The sequence below is a fragment of the Humulus lupulus genome, chromosome 4, assembly GCF_963169125.1.
Source record: "Humulus lupulus chromosome 4, drHumLupu1.1, whole genome shotgun sequence".
NCBI lineage: Eukaryota > Viridiplantae > Streptophyta > Magnoliopsida > Rosales > Cannabaceae > Humulus > Humulus lupulus.
In genome coordinates, this window is record NC_084796.1 from 5,851,290 (window position 1) to 5,863,455 (window position 12,166).

Below are 12,166 nucleotides of genomic sequence, written 5' to 3' on the forward strand. Positions count from 1 at the left end.
GTTTTATCTAATTGTTTGAATGTAATTCCAGTTGTCAATCTCGCTTAATAATTGGTAGCTCACCTTTGTTGCATAACTGGCTGGGCTGTATTTGGTGTTGCTATTGTTTTGGTTAATGGATTGAGATTGTGTTTGAAGTAATATTTTAGGCAAATATTTGTTTTAATAATTTATTTGAGGTCAATTACTGTGATAGTATATAAATATTTGGTTTATGACCAATATCTCACTTTGGTTCCAGTATCTCACTTTGGAACTGGATAAGCTCTTATATAAGAGCACACTTGGGAGACTTGAAATTTAAATATTAGCAGTAGCCACCAATATGGTTATTCTAATAGAAGCTGTAAATTTTTAGATGTAATTATATTCTCTGATTCATTATTATATTGAATAAATCATTCAGTAGTACTTATTTATTTTTAATAAACATTTCAATATTTCCTCATAAGGATCATGCTTAATATAAAAGCAACCAAAATGGAAACACACCAATGTGGTTCATAGGACTTGTGTTGACCTTGTGAAGAAAATCCGTTTGTGGAGCTATACCTGCCAATTATTATGTCATAAACCATCTGTTATCCCCATTTCCTGCATGGACCCGGGACTTTCGTCCGGGCCCATGGTCAGGGGCTGTTCAGCATGCGGGCCCGACTCATGGTCAGGGGCTGTTCAGCATGCAGGCCCGGCCCAAGGCCTCTTTGTACGGGAGTGTCCAAGAGGAGGGGTACGGGCCCGGGGTGCATGTCTGGGCCCATTAGGGGGGTCCGGCATGGTCGTTCGGGTCCCGTCATCCGGGAGACGTACAGACCGTTCAGACCCCTTATGACACACGCGTCCTGGTCCCAGACCCTGGTACGGTCCGGGCCTGTGGTAAATGAAGAAGGATAAAGGTAAACGAACCCAGATCACATCGGCCCCGGTTGGAGGGGCCGAGCATCCAGGAACCTAAAGCCGCCCCACTCCGCGTGGGTGTTGTCCCCACTTTTCGCCTGCGGAAAAGGCCACCTCGGGATCGCACGCCGTTGTTTCAGGTCTGCGCTGCCAAGTACTCTGACTGGTCTTGTCTCCTGAATCAGCCTCGTAACTCGAAGTGTCCAGACCAAAAGCACCGTTTTGTCGGGCGAGATATAGCTCTTGAGTCAACTTATTGGGCTTTAGCTGATCTGGAATTCATGTATGTTGTATCTTTTATATTGGGCTTCCACTAGAAAGGCCAAGAATATCCGCATCTCTGATGGGCTCGGGTCATACCCGGCCCAGACTCAGTGTTCCCATAAGCCTATAAATACAGACTATAGAACACTGGAAAAAGGACCTCTCTTCAACTAAGAAACAGTTACTCTCTCAAAATACAGAGAGAAACTCCATTGTAAAAGGTTTTCCAAGCTCTAATACTACAGACTCGTGGACTAAGACTCATTAACGCCCAACTACGTAAAAATCCCGTGTTAATCTTCTACTTTTATTACTATTACCCTTGAATAATATTTATTAATATAGTTACTGAAAATCTCAGTTATCACCATCCCTTCAGACTAGTAAAACCTAAAGGACAAAGATAAAGAAACCAACATAAGCAAATTGAAAAGCAAACGTGTATGATTATCAGTGGATCCACAACCAAACTATTGTGTAAAATATTATTTAGGGTCAGTGTGATCCTATTAGGAAAGTTTATCGAACAGGTTACTGGGGTATGCTTACTTTCTTTCTTATATTTGATAATCAATTATCAACAGGGTTTGGCACTGCATTGACCAGAGACATCACAGAAAACTGATTTTTCTGGATCTTAATATTCTTATTCATATAGATTTGTAGTTCTGTCCTTTTGCTCTACTTTTTTTTGTTTCTTTCTCGGCTGCAAGAATTATGGCGGATGCAGTACTTTCTGCTCTTTTTGAACTGATATTTGAGAGATTGTCTTCCCATGTCTTGTGTTGATCCCAAAAGAGGGTGTTTTAATATTTAAACTCGCAAGTGCATGAATCGTTTCGGAATATAATGTTCATGTAAGTACGAGGTCGAACCCATGGGAGTTGACTAAGATCAAAATAAACTATTTCAAACAAAGCAATAATATTATAACCTAGTTCCAAATATTTGATGAGATTTTGTTTTAGAAAAATAAAAGACAAGTAATAAATATTAAAAACTATTTCAAACAAAGCAATAATATTCTAACCTGGAAGCTTAGGTGGGCAGGTGACGTGGCCTTTGGTGGCTGGTGCAGCTTGGGAGTCTTCAGCTGGTTGTGGTCTTGGAGTGGGCCTGGGCCTGGCGTGGGCCAAAGGCTGGAACTTGGGTTTGATTGCAAAAATACTACTTTCATTTCTTTTTTTCCAAAGCTTCAAAATACTATAAATTTTCTACAAAATAAATATAAAATGAATCATAATAAAATATTTTCAACTATAAAATAAATCAATTTAATTCTTTCAAAATATTAATTATATTTTAATTTATATTTTATTAATAATACAATATTTTTTACCACTAACTTAACAATAATAATTCAATTAACATTTTACAACAAAATACTTATAAAAATACACAAAATTATATAAAATCAAGACTATTAAATTCAAAATTACTTAAAATCTAAAAACTTAATAAATCAATTAAAAAGCTCAAAAATTAAGCCATAATTAGCCCATAAAAACTGTTAAAATAACTCTCTATTTTATAGTGTTATCATCTTGGAAGAATGCAGGTGGTTATCGCCAGGCACCAATAAGGACCAGATAAGAAAGCTTCAAAGTTTACTTTCAACGGTTCAACTAGTCCTTGAAGATGCTGAGGATTGGCAAGTAAAGGAAAAGGCGGTGAAAGATTGGCTGATAAAGCTCAAAGATGTAGCTTATTGGATGAGTATGTTACAGAAGCTCTACAACATAAAATGGAGTTTCACCATCTCATGGAAGTAAGAGGATGCCTAATAAACATGGTATGTCACTTCTTTTCTCGATCAAACCCAGTTTTCTCTCGTTATATAATGATGAAAAGGTTGAAAAGTATAGTTGAAAGGTTAGACACAATTGAGATAGTAGTTCTAGTACTAATAATGTTAAGCTATCATCTCAGTCTAGACTGCAATCAGATTCTTACTTGTATGAGTCTGAAGTGTTTGGGAGAGATGAAGACAAAGAGAAGATCATAATCTGTCTGATGAATCCGATTGATAGTGGAGATGTTTCAGTCATTCCCATGCTTGGCATGGGAGGGCTAGGGAAGACAACTGTGGCGAAATTGGTCTATAATGACAACTGTGGCTGGGCGACACCATTTCATGGCTACGAAGGCTGAATTCGAAGAGAGATTCAAAGGTAACCCATGAGCTTTCTTGGGTCTGGGTTGTGAAAATCATAAACCTTACTCTTACATGATGGGATTGTTTAAAAAGAAAATGGATGAACTATAATCTTATGAGTTATGCTAACTTTATCCATAAAAGGGAGGCTTTTTTAAGAATGGTTTTATTTTATTTTTTGGGCTCTGTCTTTGGTTTTCTTTTTGTATTTGATTAATTCAAGTAGTGTTGTTTTGTTCAAAAAAAAAAAAAAAAATGAAAAACAAAAAACAAGTTGAATGATTGGGAGTGCCCTCTATCCATATCCTCTTCATCTATTCAGCACATATAATTCTGCTGTGTTTTTTTTAATATATATGGATATATTTAAATGTCTTTTATTTATTCAGAAATTATTATTATTACCTACTTGTTTATTTTTTATTTCAAAATGAATAAATCAAGAAGACTTGGCCCTTGGGGAGCAAATTTTACCAAGTGGAATAGTTAGCAAGCACCATTTAGCAAAGAAAAGTAAACCCATGTTTCCTCTTGCTTTCATCCGAGTGTTTTGATTCATCAGTCCTGGGTCTCTGAGTTCCTTCTTCAATTACAGAAGCATGGCTGAACTGGCCGTAGGAGGAGCTTTCCTCTCTGCTTTTCTTCAAGTGCTTTTTGATAGGTTAGCTTCTCAGGAAGTGGTTGACTTCTTCCGTGGAAAGAAACTCATTGTAGACTTGCTCAAGGAGCTGAATATAACCTTGTTGTCAGCTACTGCACTGCTAAATGATGCTGAGGAAAAGCAACTACAAGATCAGACGGTGAGGAAGTGGCTTGATGAGCTTAAGGATGTTGTTTATCAAGCAGATGAGCTGGTGGACGAGATCAACACTAAAGCTTTGAGACGCAAGATGAAGGCTAAATCAGGAAACAACATCAGTAAGACATTCTTGAAACTCATTCCTACTTCTTTTGGTGCATTTGATAATCTTGTGAAAACAAAGATAGTTGGAATTCTTGATAGGTTAAAGCTTATTATGGGTCAAAAAGATGTCCTTGGCCTAAAAGCAGGTGTTCAGAATAAAATTTTGCAAAAGCTGCCTGCTCCTTTGGCAAAAGAATCTGGTGTTTATGGTAGAGATGATGACAAAGAGAAAATTATTAAGTTATTGCTATTAAATGATGTTAGTGGGAATAGGATACCTGTGATTCCAATTGTGGGCATGGGTGGTATTGGCAAGACCACTCTTGCACAGCTCATCTTCAATGACAATAGAGTGAAAGAGCATTTTGAGTCCAAAGCATGGATTACAGTATCAGATGAGTATGATGTTGTTAAGATACTGAAACTAATTTTTGAAAGCATCACTTATAAGAAATGTGATATTGAGGATCCATATAAGCTTCAAGTTAAACTAAAGGAGGTTTTGGAGGGGAGGAAGTTTCTCATTGTTTTGGATGATGTTTGGAAGGAGAATTATAGTAGTTGGTTGGCAAGTTCTTTTGATTTTGGAGCAACTGGAGGTAAGATCATCACGACGACACGCAATAGAATGGTTGCGCTAAAGATGGGTAATGTTACAATCCATGACTTGCAAGTAATATCTGATGATGATTCTTGGAAACTATTTGTAACACATGCCTTTAGTGATGTGGACTTGGATGGATATCCAGATCTTCAGAAAATTGGTCATGAAATTGTTGCAAAATGTAAGGGACTTCCTTTAGCAATAAAATCCCTTGCTGGACTTTTACGATCTCAGTTTAATCTGGAGGAATGGAAAAGGATTTTGAAAAGTGATATATGGGATTTGCATTTGCAAGAAAATGGGAGTGTTGAAGTTATTCCAGCATTATGGATGAGTTACCAATATTTACCTTCACATCTCAAACAATGTTTTGCTTTTTGCTCAATTTTCCCTAAAGGTTTTAAATATGAGAAAAGGCATCTAATCTTGTTGTGGATGGCAGAAGGAATTCTACAATATAAGAGTGGGAAAAGAATGGAAGATGTTGCTGAGGAATGCATCAGCGCTCTAATGTCACGATCACTATTTCAACGATCAAGTTGGAACGAATCGACTATCTTCATGCATGATCTTGTCCATGATTTAGCCAATTTTGTATCGGGTGAATTTTGTATAAGATTGGATGACAATAACTTAAACAACCTTACAAGGAAGACTCGTCATTTGTCATATGTTGGGGGAAGGTTTGAGTTAAAGAAGTTTGAGAAGTTATCCGAAGCTAGGTCTTTACGAACCTTTCTGTCAATCCAATCTTCACCACTGCAGGGATCATTGTTGCCTAACCACATATCAATGGATGGAATATTGTCAAGTATTGGAGTATTCTTAAAAACACTCTCTCTATCTGGGTCTTTCATCAGAGAGTTGCCAAATTCAGTTGGAAGTATGAAATATCTAAGGTATTTGGACTTATCTTCAACTGAAATTACAGAAATGCCTGATACGATTTGTACCTTGTACAATTTGCAGACACTACTATTAGCATACTGTACAAATCTTACTCGTTTACCAGTGAAGATAGGAAATCTAATCAACTTGCGCCATCTTGATATTAGTAATACAATTTCTTTAAAAGAGATGCCATCTCAAATTTGTAATCTAAAAGAGTTGGTGACTCTAACTGATTTTGTTTTGGGAAAGCAGAGTGGTTCTAGTATTAAAGAATTAAGAGGACTTCAGCATTTGTCTGGCATACTTAAAATTTCAGGCCTTGAAAATGTTATCAATGTTGAAGATGTTTTGGAGGCTAATTTACAGGACAAGAAGTGTCTTAAAGGGCTGATTTTGATGTGGGATATTGGTGGTATTGGCACTAATGATTCACTAAAAGAAAGAGAGATACTAGATGCCCTCCAACCTCACACTAACTTGAAGCAACTTTCTTTCTATGGATACAGAGGCGCAATATTCTCAAATTGGGTAGGACATCATTCCTTTTCTGATATAGTAGAAGTGCGTCTACACTTTTGCAAAAGTTGTTGTTTCTTGCCATCATTTGGACAGCTACCGTACCTCAAAAAGCTCGAGATTTGGGGATGTGATAGTGTGATCACAGTAGGTTCAGAGTTTTACTCCAATGGCCTTTGCATGTCTAAGCCATTTCAATCTTTAGAAATTTTGCATTTTTGGAATATGCCTGAATGGGAGGAATGGTTATTCACTGAAGATGTAGTAGTCTTTGCTCGACTTAAAGAGCTTCATTTGGAAGATTGTCCAAAGTTGAGTGTGAGCCTGCCTGATTATCTTCCATCATTAACTATACTACAGGTGTTGAATTGTAAACAATTGATGCCTTTACTTCCAAGGGCTCAACAGATGGACTCCGCATTTCCATGTGTGAAAAATATGAAGATATCTGGATGTCCAGAACAGAAGTCATTTCTTGAAGGGGGGTTACCTTTGAGTTTAAGTTCGTTAAGAATTTCCTTTTGTGACGAGCTTGAAGCCTTTGATGATGAGTGTTTTGGAGTCTTATCCTGTCTAAAAGAGTTGGAGATTCATAATTGTGCTCAATTTATGAATTTTCCAATTACAGAGAAGCCTGATATGATGCTTTCTTCTAAGTTTAAGGATCATATTAAGAAGAAAGAAGTAAAAGAATATGGATCAACTGGAACAAGCAGAAGCATCAGGTGCGAGGTCTATCCCAGTTATTTTTAATTATCCATTTTTCTATGGCTTCTTGTTTCTCTTATAATTTTTTCCTTCTTGAGTTGATAAATTTTTATGGGCTATAAATTAGACTGTATACGAACCCAAACATTTTGTAACAAAGACCAGTTTTATGGACAATGAAGTTAAGCATATAGACAGAGCTTATTGTAGTCAACATGAATCTTTTCATTTTCTATTTCATTTGGACTGTCACAAATTTATTTGAATTGTTAAGTAATATCCATGTTGAAAATTAAAATGGACAGGTTTGGACCTGCAAACAATAATATATTCTGGGAAGAGGAAGTAGTGAAGGTACCTGCATGTTTACATTCGGTTGCTGATGTACCTGCATGTTTATGTGAATCATATATTTATTATTTAAAAATTTATTCATATCAATTATTTTATGTATATTTTTGATAAAATGCACAGACTTGCAATGATATTTTTGCTTCAAATACATTAAGCAGTTTCATGCATTTGAATAAGATTGGAGACAGGGACTCAATGCAAAATATTAAGACATGAAAATAAATAAATAAAGCTAACAAGAGCATTTTAAACCAAATAAGTATTTCAGTATATCCATTATTGGAACAATTAAACAAAGTTTTCATCATCTTTCAAATTCAATTCATCTTTTGAATTAAATGTATCTTTCCTTTGTTGGTTTTGTATATGCTTTGGAATAACGTATCACACTTGCATTGCAGGATGGTAAGGTATCTGACATCACTACTACTCAAGCTAGAGGAGGACAAGATATCCTAGGCATTCCTTGGGATAAGTTTAATAAAAACAGAGAGCAATACCGGCAAAGAAGGCTTGAGGTGTATAAGAATTATGAAAACATCCCTTTTTCAGGAGAGAGGGTTAGAAATGTAAAAGTTCAATTACATTTTGTTTATATCTTTATTTCTTTTTAAATTGATTTGCTCTTTGTAGTTTCACATGGATTATGCTGGAGTACTAATAATTGATTAGTGAGAGCTTGTTCACAAAATTTTATTTTGTAAGCAGGACTCCAAGATTACGGAGAAAGGATTGATTTACTATGAGTTCAAACGAAATGCACCATTGGTGAAACCAAACATTTTGCATTTTCAGGTTTGTAAGTGCATGCTTGCATTTTGGCCTGTGAGATGTGTATAAATATAAATATATATATATATATTTATATAGCCGTGATTTTCATCAGTACGTTGGTTGTTCGGTGTTGCAGTTGAGGAATTTGGTGTGGGCAACATCAAAATGTGATGTCTACCTTAATCAAAGTAAATCTATTGTTCATTGGTCATCGTTAACTTCTAGCAGGTCTGAGGTTCTCAACCTCTCCAGACATGTGGCACCTTCAGAGGTACTTTGACCAAAAACATTATTAATTAAATGTGCACATGCACAATTTACTTTTGCATATCTTTCTTTCTGCTCGAGTAAATAGAAAAAAGAAAATATATAAGCTTTTGGCTGATCATTTTACTTTTGCTTATAGAAACATCCTGGAAGTTTGTTGGAGGGATTTAAGAAGACTTTCATTAGTACCATTGCAGTAAAAGATAAACTACTCGTTGTTGGAGGTTATCAAGGTGAACTTATTTGCAAGGTTAGTAAACTATGGTTAAATGATTCAATTCAATTAACCGACACTGCTGTTTTCTGAAGAACTCCTCACTAGTTTCCCGTCTTGTCCCTTTAAGAATAACTAAGCTCTCTTGTGAAAGATTTATAAACAATGTTGAAGTGTCTTCTTTCGAAATTTGGATTGGAATGCAGTCTCTTGATTGGCCGGGAGTTAGCTATTGCTACAAGACAACTTACGATAATAATGCTATAACCAATTCCGTTGAGATTTATGCAAGTCCCAGGTAGTGATTCTACCCTTTTGAATACTATAACTATTTTTTATTTATTTTCCTTTCTTGTTTCTATGAAGATAAACTTAACTAATCCAGGAATCTTTTCTTCTTTTTTTAGTGGCGTTGTTCACTTTCTAGCTTCGAGCAATGACTGTGGAATCAGAGAATTTAATATGCAGAGATTTCAGCTTTCTAAGCATTTACGTTTCTCTTGGCCAGTGAATGTGAGTCCCTTGCATTGCATTTTTTAATTTTTTCTTAGACCAAAGGTTTAATGTGCTATGTGTGCTGTTGATAATTATGTATTTTTACTGTCATTGGGTTTTACCTACTAATTACTGATATTATGAATCGTTAAGTATAAAATTAATAGGCTGATATCGATAGAGTGCGAGAATGCTTAATTCACAATTGAAGTGCATTATTGTTTTCTGTTGTATGTGTTAGTATATATAGTTTTGGAAAGAAAGTTTCTAGTATATTTTCATTAGTCTTCATGGCATAGTAAGATATTAAGATCACATTTCACTTGCAAAGATCCAATGATGTACACCTTTTCTTTTGGCAGCATTCTTCTTTGAGTCCTGACAGTAAACTTCTCGTAGTTGTTGGGGACAATCCAAATGGATTGATGGTGGACCCCCAAACTGGAAAGGTAATCGAAAATTTGTCAACTTTATAATGATCTATCTAGAGCTCAAAAAGGAATTACTAACTATTTTTGATCTTGCAGACAGTGGCAGAATTTAGTGAACACAAGGATTATTCTTTCGCTTCTTCATGGCACCCCAATGGTGTCATTTTTGCCACTGGAAACCAGGACAAAACTTGCCGTGTTTGGGACATTCGCAACCTATCCAAGTCGGTGGCTATTCTGAGTGGCAACTTAGCTGCCATTCGATCAATCCGCTTCACTTCCGATGGTTGTTACATGGCAACAGCAGAGGATGCAGACTTTGTGCACATCTATGATGTGAAGAGCGGGTTCGAGAAAGAACAGGAAATTGATTTCTTTGGTGAGATATCAGGCATATCTTTCAGTTCAGAGGCCGAATCACTTTTTATTGGGGTGTCTGATCGTGATTACGGGGGTATCCTAGAGTATGGTCGACATATATAAAAAGTCCACTTGTCTGTGATTGTGGTTAGGCTTGGCCGCCGGCATTTTACTTTGAAGATTCCAAGAGATTGAAGCAGTCTTGTAACCAAGCACATCAGTTATTGCAAAAACCATTGTTTGTTGCAGTTGACTTCTTATTTGCCAACATGCCTACTGGGCATTTTAGTTTTAGTTGGATTTTACAAATATGGAGATATGTGGTGTCATTGTGAAATGTTATAAATAGCACCAAGGTTGATATTAGATACTCTGTTATATGGTGATTTTATTTTTTATTCTCTTAATTTGAGTGTTTTGCTGTACTGTATGTACCAATTATTGGAGTTGATCAAATCCTAAACAGTATATTCATTCACCTGCATTCTTGCAAATCAAGCAAACAGAGCATATTTCATCCTCTCTTTTATTTTGTGGTTTCACTTCAATGTTTTTTAAAGCGATACAGTATTTATTGTAGGATAGCGGCTTCGGCAGTTTGAATGGCTAGTTCTTTGTTGATTAATTCTTCATGTAGTTCTGCAAATGATATTAGGTTGTCCCTAGCATTAACGACATCTATAACGGACTGGTAACGGGAGTCAAGACCGTCAATTATTTTGTCGGTGATATCTTCAGGAGGGACAATGGTACCTAACATGGCAAGCTCATCGGTGATGGTTTTGATGTTTTGCATATATTCAGAGATAGTGTTGGAACCTTTGGTAATGTTTTTGAGTTTGGACTTAACTTGTTTAACATGTCCACAGGATGGAAGAGCATAGGTGGTGGCTAGGATGTTCCAAGCCCCTTTGGAGGTGGTGGCCCGAGTGATGAGCGGGCCAAGTGTGGGAGAAAGAGTTCCGGCCAATGCACCAAATAACAGTTTATCTTGTCGGATCCAAGTAGTGTAGGCGGGATTGGGTGTGGTTTGGTTTGCAGCACCGGTGACGGTGGCGGGGGGTTTGATACTTGGGCCATTAACAAATTGATAAAGGTCGTAATCAACAAGGAGAGCTTCAAGTTGAGCTTTCCACAACAGATAATTGGAGGTAGGGCTGAGGATTTGGCGGGTTGGTCGGCTTACAATGCATTTTTATCCGTGCAATGTCATAATCGGGTTAGCAAAAGTGACCCGTAACTTGCCCAATTAAGAAAAAAAAAATTTTAACTCGTCCAATAATTTGGGCAGGTTACCAAAATTGTATTTTTTTTTTGCGGGTTGGGCAGGTTGGGCAGGTTGGTCGGGTCAACCCGCCCAAATAAAAGTGGTATTTTTTTTTAACATTTTTGTAATTTTTTTCTTTTAAATACTATTACTAATAGTGTGAAATTTATATTTTTAAGCTTAAAACAATATTTTAAATTTATAGTAAAAAAATTAAAACAAAACTTAATTAATTTATATATTTATTTGAATATATTAAAAATAATAAATTCTTAATTGGGCGGGTTGGGTTATATTGGGCGGGTTGATAATTATTTTCAACCCGCCCAATGTAACAATTTGCCGGTTTAAATTTTGGTCGGTTTATTAGGGTTGCGTTTTTTGGCGGTTTTTTCGGGTTGGTTTGAGCGTTTTATTCGGGTTGGGCGGGTTGTAAAAATTTTTGCATAGCCCTAATTGGAGATGGTAAGCTTGATAACAGAACTGACATTGAGCATGATAAGGGGTTTGGTGGGTTCAGCTTGATTAGAAAAAATGATAACAGATTAGGATCAGGCTTTGATATCATCTAGAAAGGAAGTAATTGAAGTATATATTTAATTAAGAGTTGTGTAGCTTAAATTGCCCTGTGTACACGTACATATATATTACAACAAAATGGTTGCTAACTTAATGATATAATATAAATATATGCGTGATTTAGTGCTACAGAGTATGAAACAATATTAGTCAATAACAAACAATAATAGTCAGTAACAACTAAGAGAGATAATTAGAACAAGATATTATTCACGTGTATTCTTGTCATTTATAAGCTCTCCTCCTGATACAAACTTTGAGAAACAACCTGAGAAAATTACTTTTCATTCTTTCTCTTTACACAACTCTATGCTAATACAATTATAGTTTCTGTTCATGGTCTTGCTTCACCTCCATAATGAGAAATTGATAAAGGAGTTTAAAGCTAAAATACTCAAAAGTATTTGAGATTACAGACCTTGGCTTGATGTCCAATTTCTTGGGTATGGAGGTGAAGCAAGAACATGATGGATGGAGTCTTCATAA

The 12,166-nt window shown here is 36.1% G+C and overlaps 1 protein-coding gene across 4 annotated transcripts; it reads left to right on the forward strand.

The window, feature by feature from the left end:
* The first annotated feature begins 2,721 nt into the window (after positions 1–2,721).
* Positions 2,722–10,356, forward strand: LOC133829804 (putative disease resistance RPP13-like protein 1). 4 transcript variants are annotated; one of them, XM_062259599.1, is made up of 12 exons: positions 2,722–2,953; positions 3,091–3,332; positions 3,912–6,956; positions 7,245–7,293; positions 7,695–7,862; positions 8,002–8,088; positions 8,204–8,338; positions 8,474–8,584; positions 8,755–8,846; positions 8,956–9,061; positions 9,406–9,492; positions 9,571–10,356. In XM_062259599.1, exons 3-12 carry the CDS (start codon positions 3,916–3,918, stop codon positions 9,955–9,957), a joined length of 4,263 nt encoding a protein of 1,420 aa, XP_062115583.1. In that variant the 5' UTR covers positions 2,722–2,953; positions 3,091–3,332; positions 3,912–3,915; the 3' UTR covers positions 9,958–10,356. The 4 variants fall into 4 exon arrangements, 3 of the variants coding, with proteins under 3 accessions (XP_062115583.1, XP_062115584.1, XP_062115585.1); XR_009891874.1 differs by lacking the exon at positions 9,571–10,356 and having other exon boundaries at positions 8,976–9,061; XM_062259601.1 differs by lacking the exons at positions 2,722–2,953; positions 3,091–3,332 and having other exon boundaries at positions 4,157–4,234; positions 6,592–6,956.
* The last annotated feature ends 1,810 nt before the right edge of the window (positions 10,357–12,166 follow it).